This window comes from Microcebus murinus, chromosome X (assembly GCF_040939455.1).
Source record: "Microcebus murinus isolate Inina chromosome X, M.murinus_Inina_mat1.0, whole genome shotgun sequence".
Classification (NCBI taxonomy): domain Eukaryota; kingdom Metazoa; phylum Chordata; class Mammalia; order Primates; family Cheirogaleidae; genus Microcebus; species Microcebus murinus.
The window spans coordinates 6,006,082-6,021,833 of NC_134136.1; the positions used below are offsets into that span (position 1 = coordinate 6,006,082).

The 15,752-nt window shown below is 43.9% G+C and overlaps 1 protein-coding gene across 2 annotated transcripts; it reads right to left on the bottom strand.

Moving 5' to 3' along the window:
- Positions 1–3,756: 3,756 nt before the first annotated feature.
- On the bottom strand, positions 3,757–8,912 carry RPS4X (ribosomal protein S4 X-linked). Of its 2 annotated transcripts, none has more exons than XM_012784347.3 (7): positions 8,812–8,912; positions 7,781–7,858; positions 7,182–7,362; positions 6,740–6,837; positions 5,391–5,562; positions 4,513–4,670; positions 3,757–3,937 (listed from the first exon to the last, which is right to left on the bottom strand). In XM_012784347.3, the coding sequence occupies exons 1-7, from the start codon at positions 8,812–8,814 to the stop codon at positions 3,836–3,838; spliced, it is 792 nt and encodes a 263-aa protein (XP_012639801.1). In that variant the 5' UTR covers positions 8,815–8,912; the 3' UTR covers positions 3,757–3,835. The 2 variants fall into 2 exon arrangements, with proteins under 2 accessions (XP_012639801.1, XP_075855710.1); XM_075999595.1 differs by lacking the exon at positions 8,812–8,912 and adding an exon at positions 8,432–8,584.
- Between the last annotated feature and the right edge of the window lie 6,840 nt (positions 8,913–15,752).

Genomic DNA, 15,752 nt, shown 5'->3' on the forward strand with positions numbered 1-15,752 from the left:
TACAAATCAGGACTTGATTGTTCTGCTGATTGTCTAGAGTTAAAGATGTGATGGAGAAAATGTTTAAAATGCAGATTAAACTTAGAAGTGTATTGTGACTGTAGCCATTACATTGTCAGTAGTACAAAAAAAATTGCTGGGCGCAGAGGTGCGTTCCTGTAGTCCCAGCTATGGAGGGGGCTTTTAAGCCCAGGAGTTTGAGGCTATATTACCCTGTGGTTGCTTCACATCCATGAATAGTCACTGCACTCCAGCCTGGGCAACATAGTGAGACCCCCGTCTCCAAAAATAAAACAATTTTATGGAAATTTCTTTTAGTATTTGGGGACTATTATCCAAGTCAGCAAAGAAGTCGCTCACTTCATTTGTCATTGACAGATCAGTGAAGTTCCAACATATATCTGTTGTTTCACTTTTGTCTTTGTTAATGCACACAAAAATATCAACCAACACTCTTATCAAAACTAACAGCCTTTTATCCATTACAACCATAACCATAGGTTGGCTGTGGATACAGGAGTATGGCGAAAATCAATGAAAGCATTCAGTGACAATCAACTGGCTATATGCAATTCACAATAAAGAGTATTGTATATTTTATTATCATTTGTAAATTGTGTTATACATCCTTTATATCAGTAAAATTTATAATAAACTATGCTTAGGCTAGGTGCGGTGGCTCACGCCTGTAATCCTAGCTCTCTGAGAGGCCGAGGCGGGAGGATCGCTCAAGGTCAGGAGTTCGAAACCAGCCTGAGCAAGAGCGAGACCCCCATCTCTAGTAAATATAGAAAGAAATTAATTGGCCAACTAAAAATAGATAGAAAAAATTAGCCGGGCATGGTGGCGCATGCCTGTAGTCCCAGCTACTCGGGAGGCTGAGGCAGAAGGATCGCTTGAGCCCAGGAGTTTGAGGTTGCTGTGAGCTAGGCTGACGCCACGGCACTCACTCTAGCCCGGGCAACAGAGTGAGACTCTGTCTCAAAGAAAAAAGAACATAGGACTTGGATATCAAAAAATCAAAGTGGCTCTGTAAACCATGAAATACTACCTGCGTCCTAGCTGTTTGTATTATTCTTATTCAAAGCTGCGCGGTCGCACTGCCGGCTGGGGTGAGAGGCCCAGCCTGTTGGAGGCAAAGGGATATAAACCAAACCCAATAAACTTCTGTTTGCTTCAGTCTGTCTCATCTCAGGACCATTTATTTGTCTGCCTCCCTGCTGAGATGATCTCTAAGGTTTCTTCCAGCTCTAAGATTTTATGAATCAAAATGGAAGCCTTAAAAAGCCTTACAAAGACACAAACCATTTTATTTGGAAAACTGTTCATTCTGATGATAGAGGCTCCATTGGCTAAGTCCACTATTATAACCTGGTATTAGGATGGAAATCTTCTCCACATTGGAGCTAGTTGCTAAAAAGAAAAAAAAGAAAGAAAAACCTGTTCTAGTTTAATAAATAGATTCAAAAAACCAAAACAAATTTAAAATGTTGTTAAACATAAGTGTCCTGGTGAAGTGAGGAGACTGCAGCCACACGCTCCAGCTGAGCGAGTCGGTGCACCAGTTAGCCTCGAGGAAACCACTGCATTTGTGGAAAGAACCAACTTTGAGGCTTCTCATTTTCCACATTTGCTTGGTTCCTTAGCTAAAATTCAAATCATTTCTATCATTTGCTGAGATGAGATTCAGAACAAAGCTAGGAAGAAGCCCAGTGCAGCCAAGGGTGTGTTGAGCAGGGTAGCAGCAAGAGCCTACCAGCATTCAGGGTCCCTGTGCTGGCTCCTGCCCGCTGGCCTTTTATATCAGTTTCACCTGCTTGTTTCTCAAAGGCACCCTTAAGATTACTTCTGACCTGGCTCCTCATCAGAACCGGCTACCTGGATGAGCTCCACTCTCTTGGCAAGAGAGAACCATGCTTAAGCAAGATGTCTGGCAAGCCCACTTTCTTTGCAACCCTCTCATCCCTGATTTGGTTGGACTGAGTTCCTGCAGAAATTCCCTTTCTCCTGCTTAGGCAGAGGTCCTGGGACCCTAGATTTGACTGCTCTCAGGCCCCCCAGCCAGTTGTACTTTGGAGTCTGCAACGTGGTAGACAGAGAAGCCCTGTGGGGCCAAATCTTGGGTTGTGACCCCTGGGCATGCCTGTGTTTATCTGATTAGTTTGGACATTGCTCAGTTCTGTGGCAAGATCAAGTACTCTGTAGCTCCTGACTCCAAGCCAAGGATGGAGACACTGCTCCAAGCCACAGTGCCTCAGTAAGCTGTTAAAACATTGCCGGACTACAGGCCTGGGCACCAGGTACAACCATTTAACATGCCCAGCTAAACATGCGAAGTGACTTCACATGTTTATCGTCTCATATAAATATGTTCAAAACTGATTTTTCTCGGCCAGGCGCGGTGGCTCATGCCTGTAATCCTAGCACTCCGGGAGGCCAAGGAGGGCAGATCGCTCTAGTTGAGTTTGAGACCAGCCTGAGCAAGAGTGAGACCCCACATCTACTAAAAATAGAAATAAATTAATTGGACAACTAAAAGATATATAGAAAAAATGAGCCGGGCATGGTAGCACGAGCCTATAGTCCCAGCTACCCGGGAGGCTGAGGCAGGATGGCTTGAGCCCAGGAGTTTGAGGTTGCTGTGAGCTAGGCTGAGGCCTCAGCACTCTAGCCCAGGAAACAAAGTGAGACTCGGTCTCAAAAAAACCTGATTTTGTCCCTTAAATCTGTGATGGTGGGATTATTGAGCTTGAGCGCTCTGTTCCAAGTTAAATGCAAGTGGAGAGATACAGCCATCTATAGGGCAGTGGCTCTTAACAGAAACTGCTTCCCATGGGGCATTTGGCAATGTTTGGAGTCATTTTATCACAACTGGGTGGGGGTTGGGCAGGTGGTGGGTAGAGGCCAGGAATGTTAAACATCCCACAAAGCACAGGACAGCTACCCACAACAAATTATCTGGCCCCAAATGCCAACAGTGTCAAGTCTTAGAAGTGCTGCTTTTAAAGCAGGGCAGAATGGTTTTGTTTTTAGCAGTAGGACACACTTCATAGGGTAACAGGAACAAGAGAGCTGGCTGAGGTTGAAACAGCGGTGGCATAACCGATACTCTTAATAGATTGAGGAAGCGGTATAAGGGTAGGCCCCATAAAACTGGGGCACCTCTTCCTGAGACTGGCAGGCAAATGACATGATCCTACATATTTGGGGAGAGACGAAGTTGACTTTCTACATGGTTTCTGGTTTGCCAGGTCCTCTGAGGACTGCAGTGGCAGCTGGAGAAGGATGGAGTACCAAGTTCAAGAAGCACACTGCTTTGCAATGTCAGTAGCGCACACACTTGTGACCCTTGTCTGCAGCTGGAGATTTGCACCCTGCATTTGGCAAGCTGGGAAGGAGAGTGGGAAAAACAGATGAGCCGGGCTTGCCGGTGGGGCTAGTGCAATAAAGACAGGAGAAATGAGGGCACCGTTTTTTTAAAGCCAGGAGAACTTAACAGGATAGAAGGACCTCACCTGGTCCTGGCCAAGGGGGAGATCAACACTCTGGCTTTCTTGGCTCTCTCTACTTGATTAGTTGCTGCTCCTTTTCCAGGTCTGGTGTATTCTACCTCCCACCACTGCCCAAGAGCAGCCCGTAAAAGACACAGGAAGACTTGGATCACAGGCTGCTTAGCATGCCTGAGAATTCACTTTTCATGTTATAAAGTGAAATGGCAGAAAACTATTTTTTTAAAAAAAACCCACAAAACCAAGAGGCAATGAATCACACTGTAATATCTTTAATTAAGTACAAATAACTTTTTAACATGTTATTATGTTACATGGAGACCATTTCACCCACTGCTCTGTTTGGCTGCCAGTCTCTTATCCCTCTCTTCAGCAATGGTGAGGCGGATACCTTTTCCTCGAGGAAGAGAAATCCATGGTTTGTTGCCCTAGAGGAGAAAACAAGAGAATCAAAACATACCTATCAACTCCATTAGTAGCTTGGCACTTGCTACATTTGTCATATCATTTAATGGAACTGAAGCCTGTTTGTGAAAGCACTCACCATAAGCTAGGCAAGTATAAAACACTCAGATGCTGGTTCACACCAAAAGTACCCACTGCTTGGGTTGCTGGGGCCATCCTACGAACTTGCTGTACACTCTTCATCATAATTAATGTCTTAGAAGCTTACCATGTGCGCAGGAGATGCTCAATATTTATTGAGATGCATCAAAGTTAAGTAGTGCCTAAGGCTGATCATTAATTTCTAAGAAAACACAACTACAGATAATTCATTCCATTACTAGCACTTTCACTAACCAAGGTGATCAGGTGCTCTCAGGTACCTCACTGATTGTGATGCTGAAAAAGCACAAGTTTGACCCAGCCCAGCTCTGGGTGAGGCCTGAGAAAAGGCTTTGCATTAAGCCAGGCGGAGGCAGCTAGGAACCTAGGTGCTGTAATCCCAGCAGCATCTGTGCTTATGTGTTTCCCTGGGCTAGAGAAGGGAAATCAGACTTACTTTGCCAATAACGAAAATGTTGGAGAGGCGAGTGGCAAAGCTGTTGCCATTGGCATCTTTCACATGAACCACATCAAAAGACCCGGGATGTCTTTCTCTGTTGGTGATCACACCAATTCTTCCCAAGTTAGCGCCTCCAGTCACCATACACAGGTTACCTAAGTAGGAAGAAAATAAATCATCTGCTTTCAAGCAAAGCACCATGCAAATTCACAACAAACTGTTTTAACAAATGACGAGCAGCTCAGATGCAGGTCTAAACCAAATTTATTCATCCTTCCCCTCATTTGAATTTATGCCTATGGATCTGTTGTCCGAGCCAGGACTCCAGGTTTAATGTTTGTTTTTATACCAGACCCCATCTTAGCCATCCAGAATATTCTGAGCATTTGGGCCTCTGGAAGTAAAGATACTATAAACCCACAGGTTTGAGCAGATGGCTTAAAAACAAAAGAAGAAAAATGATACCCATATCCAGGCACTGTGTGATTCACAATGATCAACTGAAAAACAACAGAACAGTTGGGTACGGTGACTCATGACTTGGGAGGCTGAGGCAGGATTGCTTAAGGTGATGAGCTTGCGACCAGCCTGAGCCACATATCAAGACCCTGTCTCTAGAAAAAATAAAACAGCTGGTCGTGGTGTCATGCACCTGTAGTCCTAGCTACTGAGGAGGCTGAAGTGGGAAAATCACTTCACTTGAGCCCAGGAGTTCAAGGCTACAATGAGCTATGATCATGCCACTGCACTCCACCATGGGAGACAGAGCAAAATCCTATCTCTTAAAAAAAAAACAAAAAAAAAAACCCAAAACCCCAGCTCTTATAATACTTGGGCCTAAAAGAAGATAACCAGATAGCACAGAGGATACTCACCAGTGTCAAACTTGATGAAATCAGTAATCTTGCCAGTCTCCAAATCAATCTGAATGGTGTCATTCACTTTGATGAGTGGATCAGGATAGCGGATGGTACGAGCATCATGAGTCACCAGATGAGGGATTCCTTTTGTGCCCACAAAGATTTTTCTCACTTTGCACAACTTGTACTAGAAAAGACAAGGGTTAGTCACATTCAGTCCAACTCACATGCTCTATGCTCCCGAGTGGATAAAATAGGTCTTTCTGGCTTGGAAACACTATTTAGCAGCTAAAGTCAACAATCCTACATGAGACCCATGGGCTTCCAGAACTTAATAATTGTGGCCCTGATTTTTCTTCCCACCCTCCACAAATGTATGCTGCATACAGCCCCTTCTCTAGGCTATTCTTCCTAACATTTAAGCTCCACTATTTCCCTAACAAGGACACTATCATTTCCAAGCTGGTTGGATGATTGCCACCACTGATTGTCCTCCTCCAATATAAATCCCACTCCAGCTTGCCAGGCTTTTAAAGCCTCATGGGGACCTCAGAATTCTTCCCAACTCACTCTAATCTCTAACATGTGCTCTTTCTTATCTTAATGGCTCCCTCTACATCACAACTGAGTTTTGTCTAGCAAACAGCAATTGCATTACCAGTTCATCTAATCAACAAATACTTAAAGCTTTTCAATTTTGGTCTTCACTCCAATATCCTTTAAGTAAATCAAATCATCACAGATGCCATTGGACATGCCCTCCAGACTGCTGATAACAAGGCAATGCACAGGGAAATTAGGAGCCACAGCAGCCAATCAAATTAACCTTCATTTACAGCCAGTAATTCAAGAAGCCCTAAACTTTTGTGTAAAACCACCACAACAAACTAGATTAAATAATCAAAGGCTGTAATCTTTTTTAATCTCAAACCAGTGCCTCAAGGATTATGGTTTTCTAGCCCCTTATCCTTAAAGGGCCCATACTTCAGGTACCCATAAACAAGTTCCTAGAAATCATTCTCCTTGCCTGTAAGAGACACAACCAGGAAGTCACTATTCAACTGGAATTCATTTCTACCAAAAAAAGAGAAAATCTGTTGAGAAAGTTAACTTTGAGTTGGGGTCACTTAGACATCAAGCAACAGATTGCTCTACACTATTAGCAAGACTTAACATCACAAGAAAACTGTACATAAAATACAATCTCAACAAATTGTTAACTGGCTGTTTCTAGGTATGAGATTTTAAGTAATCTTAATCTACCTACCTCAGTGCAATAAAGCAGCCCATGTGTTCCATGCAAGCCCTAACTTAGAATTAAGTCATTTTAGCGAGTGAGGATCCAGTTTGCTTGCAACACTCACCTTGGCCTCCTCAGGTGTGATACGATGAACAGCAAAGCGACCCTTGGTGTCATAAATCAGACGGAAATTCTCTCCAGTCTTGTCAATGCTGATGACATCTGATACCAAACAGTAACTAAAGTTACTACAGTGACTCCCCCCATTACCCCATGCTGAGCAACAACCACAGCTCTATAGAAAAACAACAAAAAAACCCCACCAAAAACCCATGTGCTTCCCATTTCAAACACCAAGGATTCTAAAGATTAACGAATGACAGCTAGATAATCTTTGATGTTTTGGAACTTTTATGCCTCCACATAAAATTTAAGGTCATGCTTTATTTCTTAAAGATTTAACAGGTTATACTACAAAGGTTAGAGTCATGATCAACATGGTATTTTGTTACCATACTGGCTTCCCATTAATAAGTGTCCCCAGAGCACTTAAAACTTCCACTTACCCATAAATCCAGCAGGGTAGGTTATATCAGTTCGGACCTTGCCATCGATTTTAATGAAGCGCTGCATGCAGATCTTCTTCACTTCATCTCCTGTCAGGGCATACTTAAGCCTGTTTCTTAGGAAAATGATGAGTGGGAGACACTCTCTCAGCTTGTGGGGACCGGTGGATGGACGAGGAGCCTGTAAAATTAAAAATGTTATATTTTTTAGGAAGAATCACTATTGGGATTCACTCAAACCCACCTACCAGTCATGAGATCCATTAACTAAGACACCAAAATGGTCCATCACACCCTGACTTGGATATTTACACAAGAGGTATAGGAAGCTTAACAAAACTTTTTGGGACCTTAAAGTTTTACAGCATTTCCCCCTTCAGTCGACCAAGCTCATCAAGAACTAACTTTTGGATCCTTAGTCCACGTAAGGGTACCATGGGGTATGTGGCCTAAAAGCCAAGGATATTCTTCCCCAGCCCTGCCCCCAGATGAGTTGTGGGAGGCATTTCAAATAGTAGACACAGCAAGAAACAAGAATACAGTAATCAGGGATGCCTGACACTTAAGATAACTTACAATGTGTCTCTTAAGATACTTACAAACACACCAGTCAGCTTATCCAGCATCCAATGCTTTGGAGCTGCTACACGCTTCAGATGCTTCTTGGGACCGCGGGCCTGAAAGAAAGTTTTAGATCGCCATACTGTGAAATGATTTCAGGTTTCCTCGAGAACAGCTTACAAAACCTAGTGTGTAACTTCTTGAGAAGTACTGCTCTCAGTTTCCTCTTCAGCAAGATGTGTGGACTTTAAAAGCATAAAGTTGATGAAAGCTAGAGAAGCAAATGCACACACGGTATCTAGCAAATACGTTAAGCTCCATAATCTTCAACGAGCCTTCTCACTGTACTGAACTTTATTGATTGCTATCTTTCAGAACCCTGCTGAAGTATTTTCCTGTTACTGGATAAAAGTGTCTGCTCACAGAGGTTAGGTCCTTTCTTAGAACACTATGCTAGTAAAATGGCCAGGAGGACACAGCCAGACAACAGAAATGGCTCAGAAGCCCATCTGTGCTCCTGTTTGTTAATAAATAGTAAAGTTTTCGCAGTACAAGCGTCTGGTTTTGATGCGTCTGACCTCGGCACAACCACGCGTGCTGCTCCCTTGTACGCTAAAGCCAAAAGCTAGTATCAGTTTCCACTTTAAGAAAAAAAGGAAGCCTTTTTAATGCTGTGTACAGATGCTTACCGGCCACGCAACGTACAATCAGGCCGTGCCAAAAAAACAATGACGAAGAAAACGCTTCTCCGCCTGGAGAACCCAGCGCCACCCGCCCCCGGCTCGCAGTCTGCGCTCCTGGCCCACCCGCGGCTCTGGCCCGGGAGGAAAAGCCGCTTCTCCCGGTGTCGGAGACCGAGGCCTTCCCGCCCGCGGCACCGGACCCGCACCCCCACGCCAGGCCGGCGCTCGCCCCTCACCCTCGAACCCTCCCCGGCCAATCACGGAGGCCGCACTCCCTTCGCCTCTGCCCGGCCATCCCTCACGGGAACTCGGGGGCCCCGGGCAAGCCGAGCTCCGGGAGGATGGAGGCGGATACGTCCCAAGAGCTCGCAAAGCACCGGCCTTACCATGGCTGCGCTAAGCACGGAAAGAGGACCGCCTCCTTCCGGTGCGCGGGGAAATCGGGGTCGGAGGCTGCGCGCGCCGGGTGCTCAAAGGCTCCGCCCAGCGCAGCGCTTTCCTGGCGCGCGGGGGCTCTATCTTGCCACCTGCTGGTGGGAGGTCGGAGGTCCAGACCTGGGAACCGCCGCCGAAAGAGGGCGTCTCCTAAGGACAATTTCCTCCCTCCCCTTTTTCCACCCTTCCTCCTCCCGTGCTTGCTGAGCGTCCCTTGTGTGCCTGTTTCTGTGCTAGGTGCTGGGAATACAAACATGAACTAGACAAGATCTTTGCCTTCAAGGAGAATTCAAAGTGAGGCTACTTTAAGTCCCATGTACAGACGATTATATAATCGATAGAATATATTTTAATAAATATTTAATATTATTTTTTTAAATGATTTTTTTCTTCATATTTTTTTGATTATTTTTTTCTGAGGCAAAATCCAATGCTGATTGGAAATATTATTTCTTAAATATATTTTGTCTGTCCCTTCTTCCGGGTTCCCTCAAGCCAGCCAGCCACTCCATACTAAGAGTTGGGAAGAGCCCACAACGTTTTTTTCCCTCTTGGCTTCTCTGCAGCCTGCGGAGGGGATGGGCTGTAGTGGGTGGGAGGTAGAATCTCTGCTTGAACCCTGACATCCTCCCCCTCGCTTCCTGTACAACGCATTTGGCATGTCTCAGGGAAGAGAGGGGACGTTAGAGATCATCTGATTCTCTAACTAAAATACAGATCTGATGCTGCTATTTCCCTGCTTCTAAACTGCCCTTGGCCCTCCATTTCCTGCCCTGAGGGAGCAGGTGTGAGCCTGGCCTCATTGCTTCTTAAAGTCTGAGCCACTCCAAGCTATTTTGCTCTGAGGGAGCTGGCTCTTTCAAGATTGCCTGTGGACTTGATGATTCCTCAGCTTGGAACCGCGGCGAACAGCCCAGCTCCCTTCCTGGACGCCACCTGATCCCACTTGTCAGCCTTAGCGATGCATCCAGCTCAAGCCCCTCCGGTTCTGTGAGCTCCTGGTCCCCTCAGGCAGGGTAAATCCCACATTCTTCCTGCCCCAGAGCCCTCTGTTCAAACTGGGTGACAGCACTTAGTGCATTGGGTAACAATGACTGATTTACTTGTTTGTACTCCACTAAGCTGAGCGTCTCCAGGACAGAGCCTGCCCTAATGCATCTAGGCAGGCCCTTTGCCACCTAACAGAGAGCGTGGCGCTGTGTCTGGCACTTGGTAAATACTTGTTGAATGAATAAATTGAGTCAGCATCCCACTCATTGTACCAAATCCTACTCTCCTATCCCTGAGAGCATCCAGCCTGTACCTGAATTCTTCCCACCATGGGATTAAGCTTCTGACTCATGAGGTTCCATTTTACAAATATTCTATCTCTACCCTCCACTTCAGCCCTCAGAAGTCCGCAGAGGAGCAAGAGAGAAAAAAAAATTGTTGGCTCTTCTCAATGAAACAGTATAAACTAGGAGGGCAGGAACTCCTCTTAGTCTAAAACTGGGGTACCATCCATAATAAAACACATCATAAATGGTTATGGGAAAGGAGCAATTAATTGGAGGTGGGGATTAGAGAGAAGGCGAAGGTGATGGGACAATGGAAGGTTGGTTCTGAGGTTTTTACTTTTTTTTTTTTTTTTTTTTTTGAGACAGAGTCTCACTCTCTTGCCCCAGCTAGAGTGCCGTGGCATCAGCCTAGCTCACAGCAACCTCAATCTCCTGGGCTCAAGCGATCCTCCTGCCTCAGCCTCCTGAGTAGCTGGGACTACAGGCATGCGCCACCATGCCCGACTAATTTTTCCTATATATATATTTTTTAGTTGGCCAATTAATTTCTTTCTGTTTTTAGTAGAGAGGGTCTCGCTCTTGCTCAGGCTGGTTTCAAACTCCTGACCTTGAGCGATCCTCCTGCCTCGGCCTCCCAGAGTGCCAGGATTACAGGCGTGAGCCACGGCGCCCGGCCAGTTCTGAGGTTTTTAATCTGGGGGCCCTGGGAAGATGGCGATGGGGCTAGCAGGAATGGCGGAGGAGTTGATTTGGGAGTGAGGGAATGACCATAGGATTTCCTCTCAGGAGGGAATAGGAGAAATGGCTGGTTAGAGTTACAGATCTCCCTTAATGAAGATCACACAGCCAGCTGGGGTGAGGGTGAGGCACTGGTCTCTTGGTTCCCAAGTCAGTGGTTGGTTTGTTTTTATGCCACAGGTTGTCAAAGGACATGAGGGAATCCAAGCACCTTTTTCAGTATGTTTTTTTCTCTCTCAATTTGTATTTATGCACAAATGACATTCTAACAACAATAAAGGAAATTTGGAAAGAGCTAAGTAAATCACAAACAGTACCTCCCCAAACATCCTAAACGCATCATCTGTATTCATTTGTTCCTGTCCCTGTTCTCATTCTGATCTGTCTGTGTGCATGCATACTTTTACATAATTTTAGTCCTAGCATACAGACCATTTTGTATTCTGCTCTTATTATGTTAGAAACACTTTCCAAGTTGCTACATAATCTTCATAATTACTGTTTTAACAGCTGCATCATATTTCATTAAGTGGATGTCCCATAATTAATAAAAGTTCTCTATTGTTAGACATTTAGTTTTCTGTACTTTTTCTTTATTATGAATGTTGCTACAGTGAACAACTTCTTTCATACAGCTTTTTCCTTCAGTTGAATGATTTCTTTACAATAAATCTATTCCTTTAACCAGCATTTATGGAGTGCCTACTCTGTGTCATGCTCTGTATTATGAACCGGGGATGCAGAGATGATTCAGATCCAGTTCCTGCTCTCAGGGAACTCACATCATAATAGGAGAGGCAGGCTGGGGAGGTGGAGAGGGAAAGCTAAGAGAAGCTCATCAGAGAATAAGTGGTGGCATAGTAGATTGAAACACGGAGAGGGTTGCTAAATCTTAAGGATCTTGGACTTTAGTTTCTGGGTAGACAATGGGGAGCCATTGAACGATTTGAAGGAGGACAGTATCAGCTTTGTGCTTTAAAAAGATATTTCTGACTCCTCCTTGCAGAATGGTTTGAAGGAAGCGTGAGTGGGCTGGAGGAGATGGGCCAAGGTTATTTCAACAATACAAGCAAGAAACAGGAGAGTGAGAACCCAGATCTGTGACTGTGGGGCTGAGAAGGAGGGGGCAGATTCAAAAGACACTGCAGATGGAGTATTGGCAGGATCTGACTGGGAAATGATGAATGTGCAGGGATGAGGGACAAGGAGGTAATTAGGATGACTCCTGGGTTTCTGGCTTGGTGACTCAGTGGTGCATTCACTGGAACAAGGAGGAGGCAGAGGAGCATGCTTGGGGAGAAGATGAGAAGGTCAGTCTGAGACATGGGGCTGAGGGTGCAGGGACATCAGCCAGGAGATAAACGCACAAATCTCCCTGAACACAAATGATGTGCTTAGGATATTTATGGAGGTACTGTTTGTTTCTTATAAACACAGTTCTGAGCTCAGGTGCATGATCTGGGCTAGAGACTCAGATGTGGGAGAATTGGTGCATCTGTGATTAGTTCGTGGGAGCAGTTGGCAGAAACCCTTAGAAAGGGAGCACTATGTTAGAGTCTGAATGCTTTTATAGTAGCGTATGTGTAGTGCCAAAAACCTTTCTCAGAGGATCCTTGCAATTTTACTATGCTTGTGCCAGCCTGGTAATTGCTTATTTTTAACTTTTGCTAATGTAATTGTTTTAATTTGCACTAAAGAAAACCACTAGTGAGGTTGAACATTTTGCCATATGCTTATTTACTCATTCCATTTTCTCTCGTGTGACATATCTCTGACCAGTTATCTTCGAGGGACATGTTTTTCGGTTAGATTTGCATGAGTACTTTATAAAATATAGACATTAATCCTTTGCCTTATTTGAAACAGATATTCTTACCAATTGGTTACTTTCCTTTTGGTTATATTTTTCAGTGTACAAATTTTCAAGATTGTATATAGCCAAATCTGTTGATCTTTTTCTCTTGTAATTTCTTCTTGTCACTTCAAAGCTTGGAAAGGTACTATCTTTTCAAAGATCAACTAGATACTCAACGCTATTTAATAACATATATTTAATTCTTTATTAACTTAAGGTTGATAAGGATAAATAAAATCAATAGATAAATAGAAAAAAATTCTATTTCCCCCCAAATGTTAGCTAACTAATTTTCTTACTACAATATATTGGATGATCTTTCCTCTGTTAGTTTTGTAAGAACTGCTTTAGCATATAATAAATGAACTCATATAGTACCTGGTTCTATTTCTGTAAGTGTGGGCATGGGAGATGAGTCTACAGTGAGGAAAGAACTGAGACATAAGTCCCCAACATCCTGTTCCAGATTATCAAGGGGGACCTGTATGAGAGGTTTATGGAAGTAAGTTGTGCCATGGGGGAAGCAGTCCAAGCCCCCAACTCCTCATCTTAATGAATAGCCCTTCAGGCCTGGCACAGTGGCTCACTCTTGTAATCTCAGCACTTTGGGAGCCCAGGGAAGGAGGATGGCTTGAGGCCAGGAGTTCAAGACCAGCCTGGGCAACATATCAAGACCCTGTAACTACAAAGAATAAAAAAATTAGCCAGGATAGTGGTGTGTGCCTGTAGTCCTAGCTACTTGGGAGGCTGATGTGGGAGGATCACTTGAGCCCAAGAGTTCGAGGTTACAGTGAGCTATGATCATGCCACTGTACTCCAGCCTGGGCAACAAAGTGAGACCCTGTCTCAAAAAAAAAAAAAAAAAAAAAAAAAAGAAAGAAAAGAAAAGAAAAAAAAAAAAAAGAAAAGAAAAGAAAAATAGCCCTTCCTGCCTCAAATTCTCTGATCAACTTACTGTCAGCAATCAACTAACCAACACAGCCTACTCTTTCATATCTTACATTGCTGGGGGACAGCGAGGCAGAGTGGAAAGAGCGGAGTTTGAATCTGGCTCTGTTTCACCTTGAGTGAGTTGTTTCACCTCTCTGAACCACAGGTCCCTTATCTGGAATATAGAGATCACAATACTTACCCCTTGGTTTGTCATAAGGATCAGAGATGGTGTATCAACTGCATAGAACATAGGAATGGCTCAGTCAATGAATGAATGCTCCAATTGCCTCCTGGTTACTTCTGGCTACTCCCTTCTTCTTCTTCTTCTTCTTCCTCTTTCTCTTCCTCTTCTTCCTCTTCTTCCTCTTCTTCTTCTTTTTTTTTTTTTTGAGACAGAGTCTCTCTTTGTTGCCCAGGCTAGAGTGAGTGCCGGCGTCAGCCTAGCTCACAGCAACCTCAAACTGCTGGGCTCAAGCAATCCTCCTGCCTAAGCCTCCCGAGTAGCTGGGACTACAGGCATGCGCCACCATGCCCGGCTCATTTTTTCTATATATTTTTAGTTGGCCAATTAATTTCTCTCTATTTTTAGTAGAGACGGGGTCTTGCTCTTGCTCAGGCTGGTTTCGAACTCCTGACCTCGAGCAATCAGCCAGCCTCAGCCTCCCAGAGTGCTAGGATTACACACGTGAGCCACATGCCTGGCTGTAGTCCTAGCTTGTTTGTAGTCCAAGTTTGTTCTTTTTATTGCTGAATTGTATTCCATTGCATGGATGAACCTTGATCAGTTTATCCATTCACTTGTGATAGACATTTGGGTTGTTTCCAGTTTGGGGCAGTTACAAATAAAGCTGCTATGAATATTCACATACAAGTACTTTTATGGATAAATGCTTTCATTTCTCTTGGGAAAATACCTAAGAGTGGAACGGCTAGGTCATATGGTAGGTGTATGTTTAACTTTTTAAAAACTTGCCAGTTTTCCAAAGTGATTTGTATCATTTTACGTTCCCATCAGCAGTGTATGACAATTCCAATTGCTCTACACCCTTGCCAACACATATTAAGGTCACACTTTAAAAAAATTTTTTTGTTGTGGTAAAATACACATAACATAAAATTTACCATTTTGATATTGTTAAGTGTACAATGCATTAAGTACACTCACAATGTTGTGGAACCATCACCACTATTCATTTCCAAAATTTTTTCATCTTCCCAAACAGAAAGTCTGTACCCTTTAAACAATAACTCCCGGCCAGGCTCAGTGGCTCATGCCTGTAATCCTAGCACTCTGGGAGGCCAACTCGGGAGGATCGCTCAAGGTCAGGAGTTTGAGACCAGCCTGAGCAAGAGCAAGACCCCATCTCTACTCAAAATAGAAAGAAATTAATTGGCCAACTAATATATATATATATAGAAAAAATTAGCCGGGCATGGTGGCGCATGCCTGTAGTCCCAGCTACTTGGGAGGCTGAGGCAGGAGGATTGCTTGAGCCCAGGAGTTTGAGGTTGCTGTGAGCTAGGCTGATGCCATGGCACTCACTCTAGCCTGGGCAACAGAGTGAGATTCTGTCTCAAAAACAAAAAATAAAATAAAATAAACAATAACTCCCCATTTTCCCCTGCCTATGGCCCCTGGTAACATCTGTTGTACTTTCTGTCTCTGAATCTTTTCATTCTAAGTATCTCATGTAGGTGGAATCATAAATATTTGTCCTTTCATATCTTGCTTATTTCACTTAACACAATGTCTTCAAGGTTCATCTACATTCTAGCATGTATCAGCATTTCATTTTTTATGTTTGAATACTATTCCATTGTATGTACATATCACATTTTGTGTATCCATTCATCTATTGATGGACAATTGGATTGTTTCCATCTTTTGGCTACTGTGAATACGCTGCTATGAACATTGGTGTACAAGTATCTGTTTTAGTCCCTGCTTTCAATTCTTTTGAATGTATACCTAGAAGTAGAATTGTGGGATCATATGGTAATTCTATGCTTAACTTTTTTTTTTTTTTTTTTTTTTTTTTTTTGAGACAGAGTCTCACTCTGTTGCCCGGCTAGAGTGCCGTGGTGTCAG

Coding starts and splice junctions, on each gene's coding strand:
- RPS4X (XM_012784347.3), bottom strand. Junction 5,563..6,739: donor TCACACCTGAGGAGGCCAAG/GTGAGTGTTGCA, acceptor TGTCTTTTCTAG/TACAAGTTGTGCAAAGTGAG. Junction 4,671..5,390: donor TTTCATCAAGTTTGACACTG/GTGAGTATCCTC, acceptor CTTCCTACTTAG/GTAACCTGTGTATGGTGACT.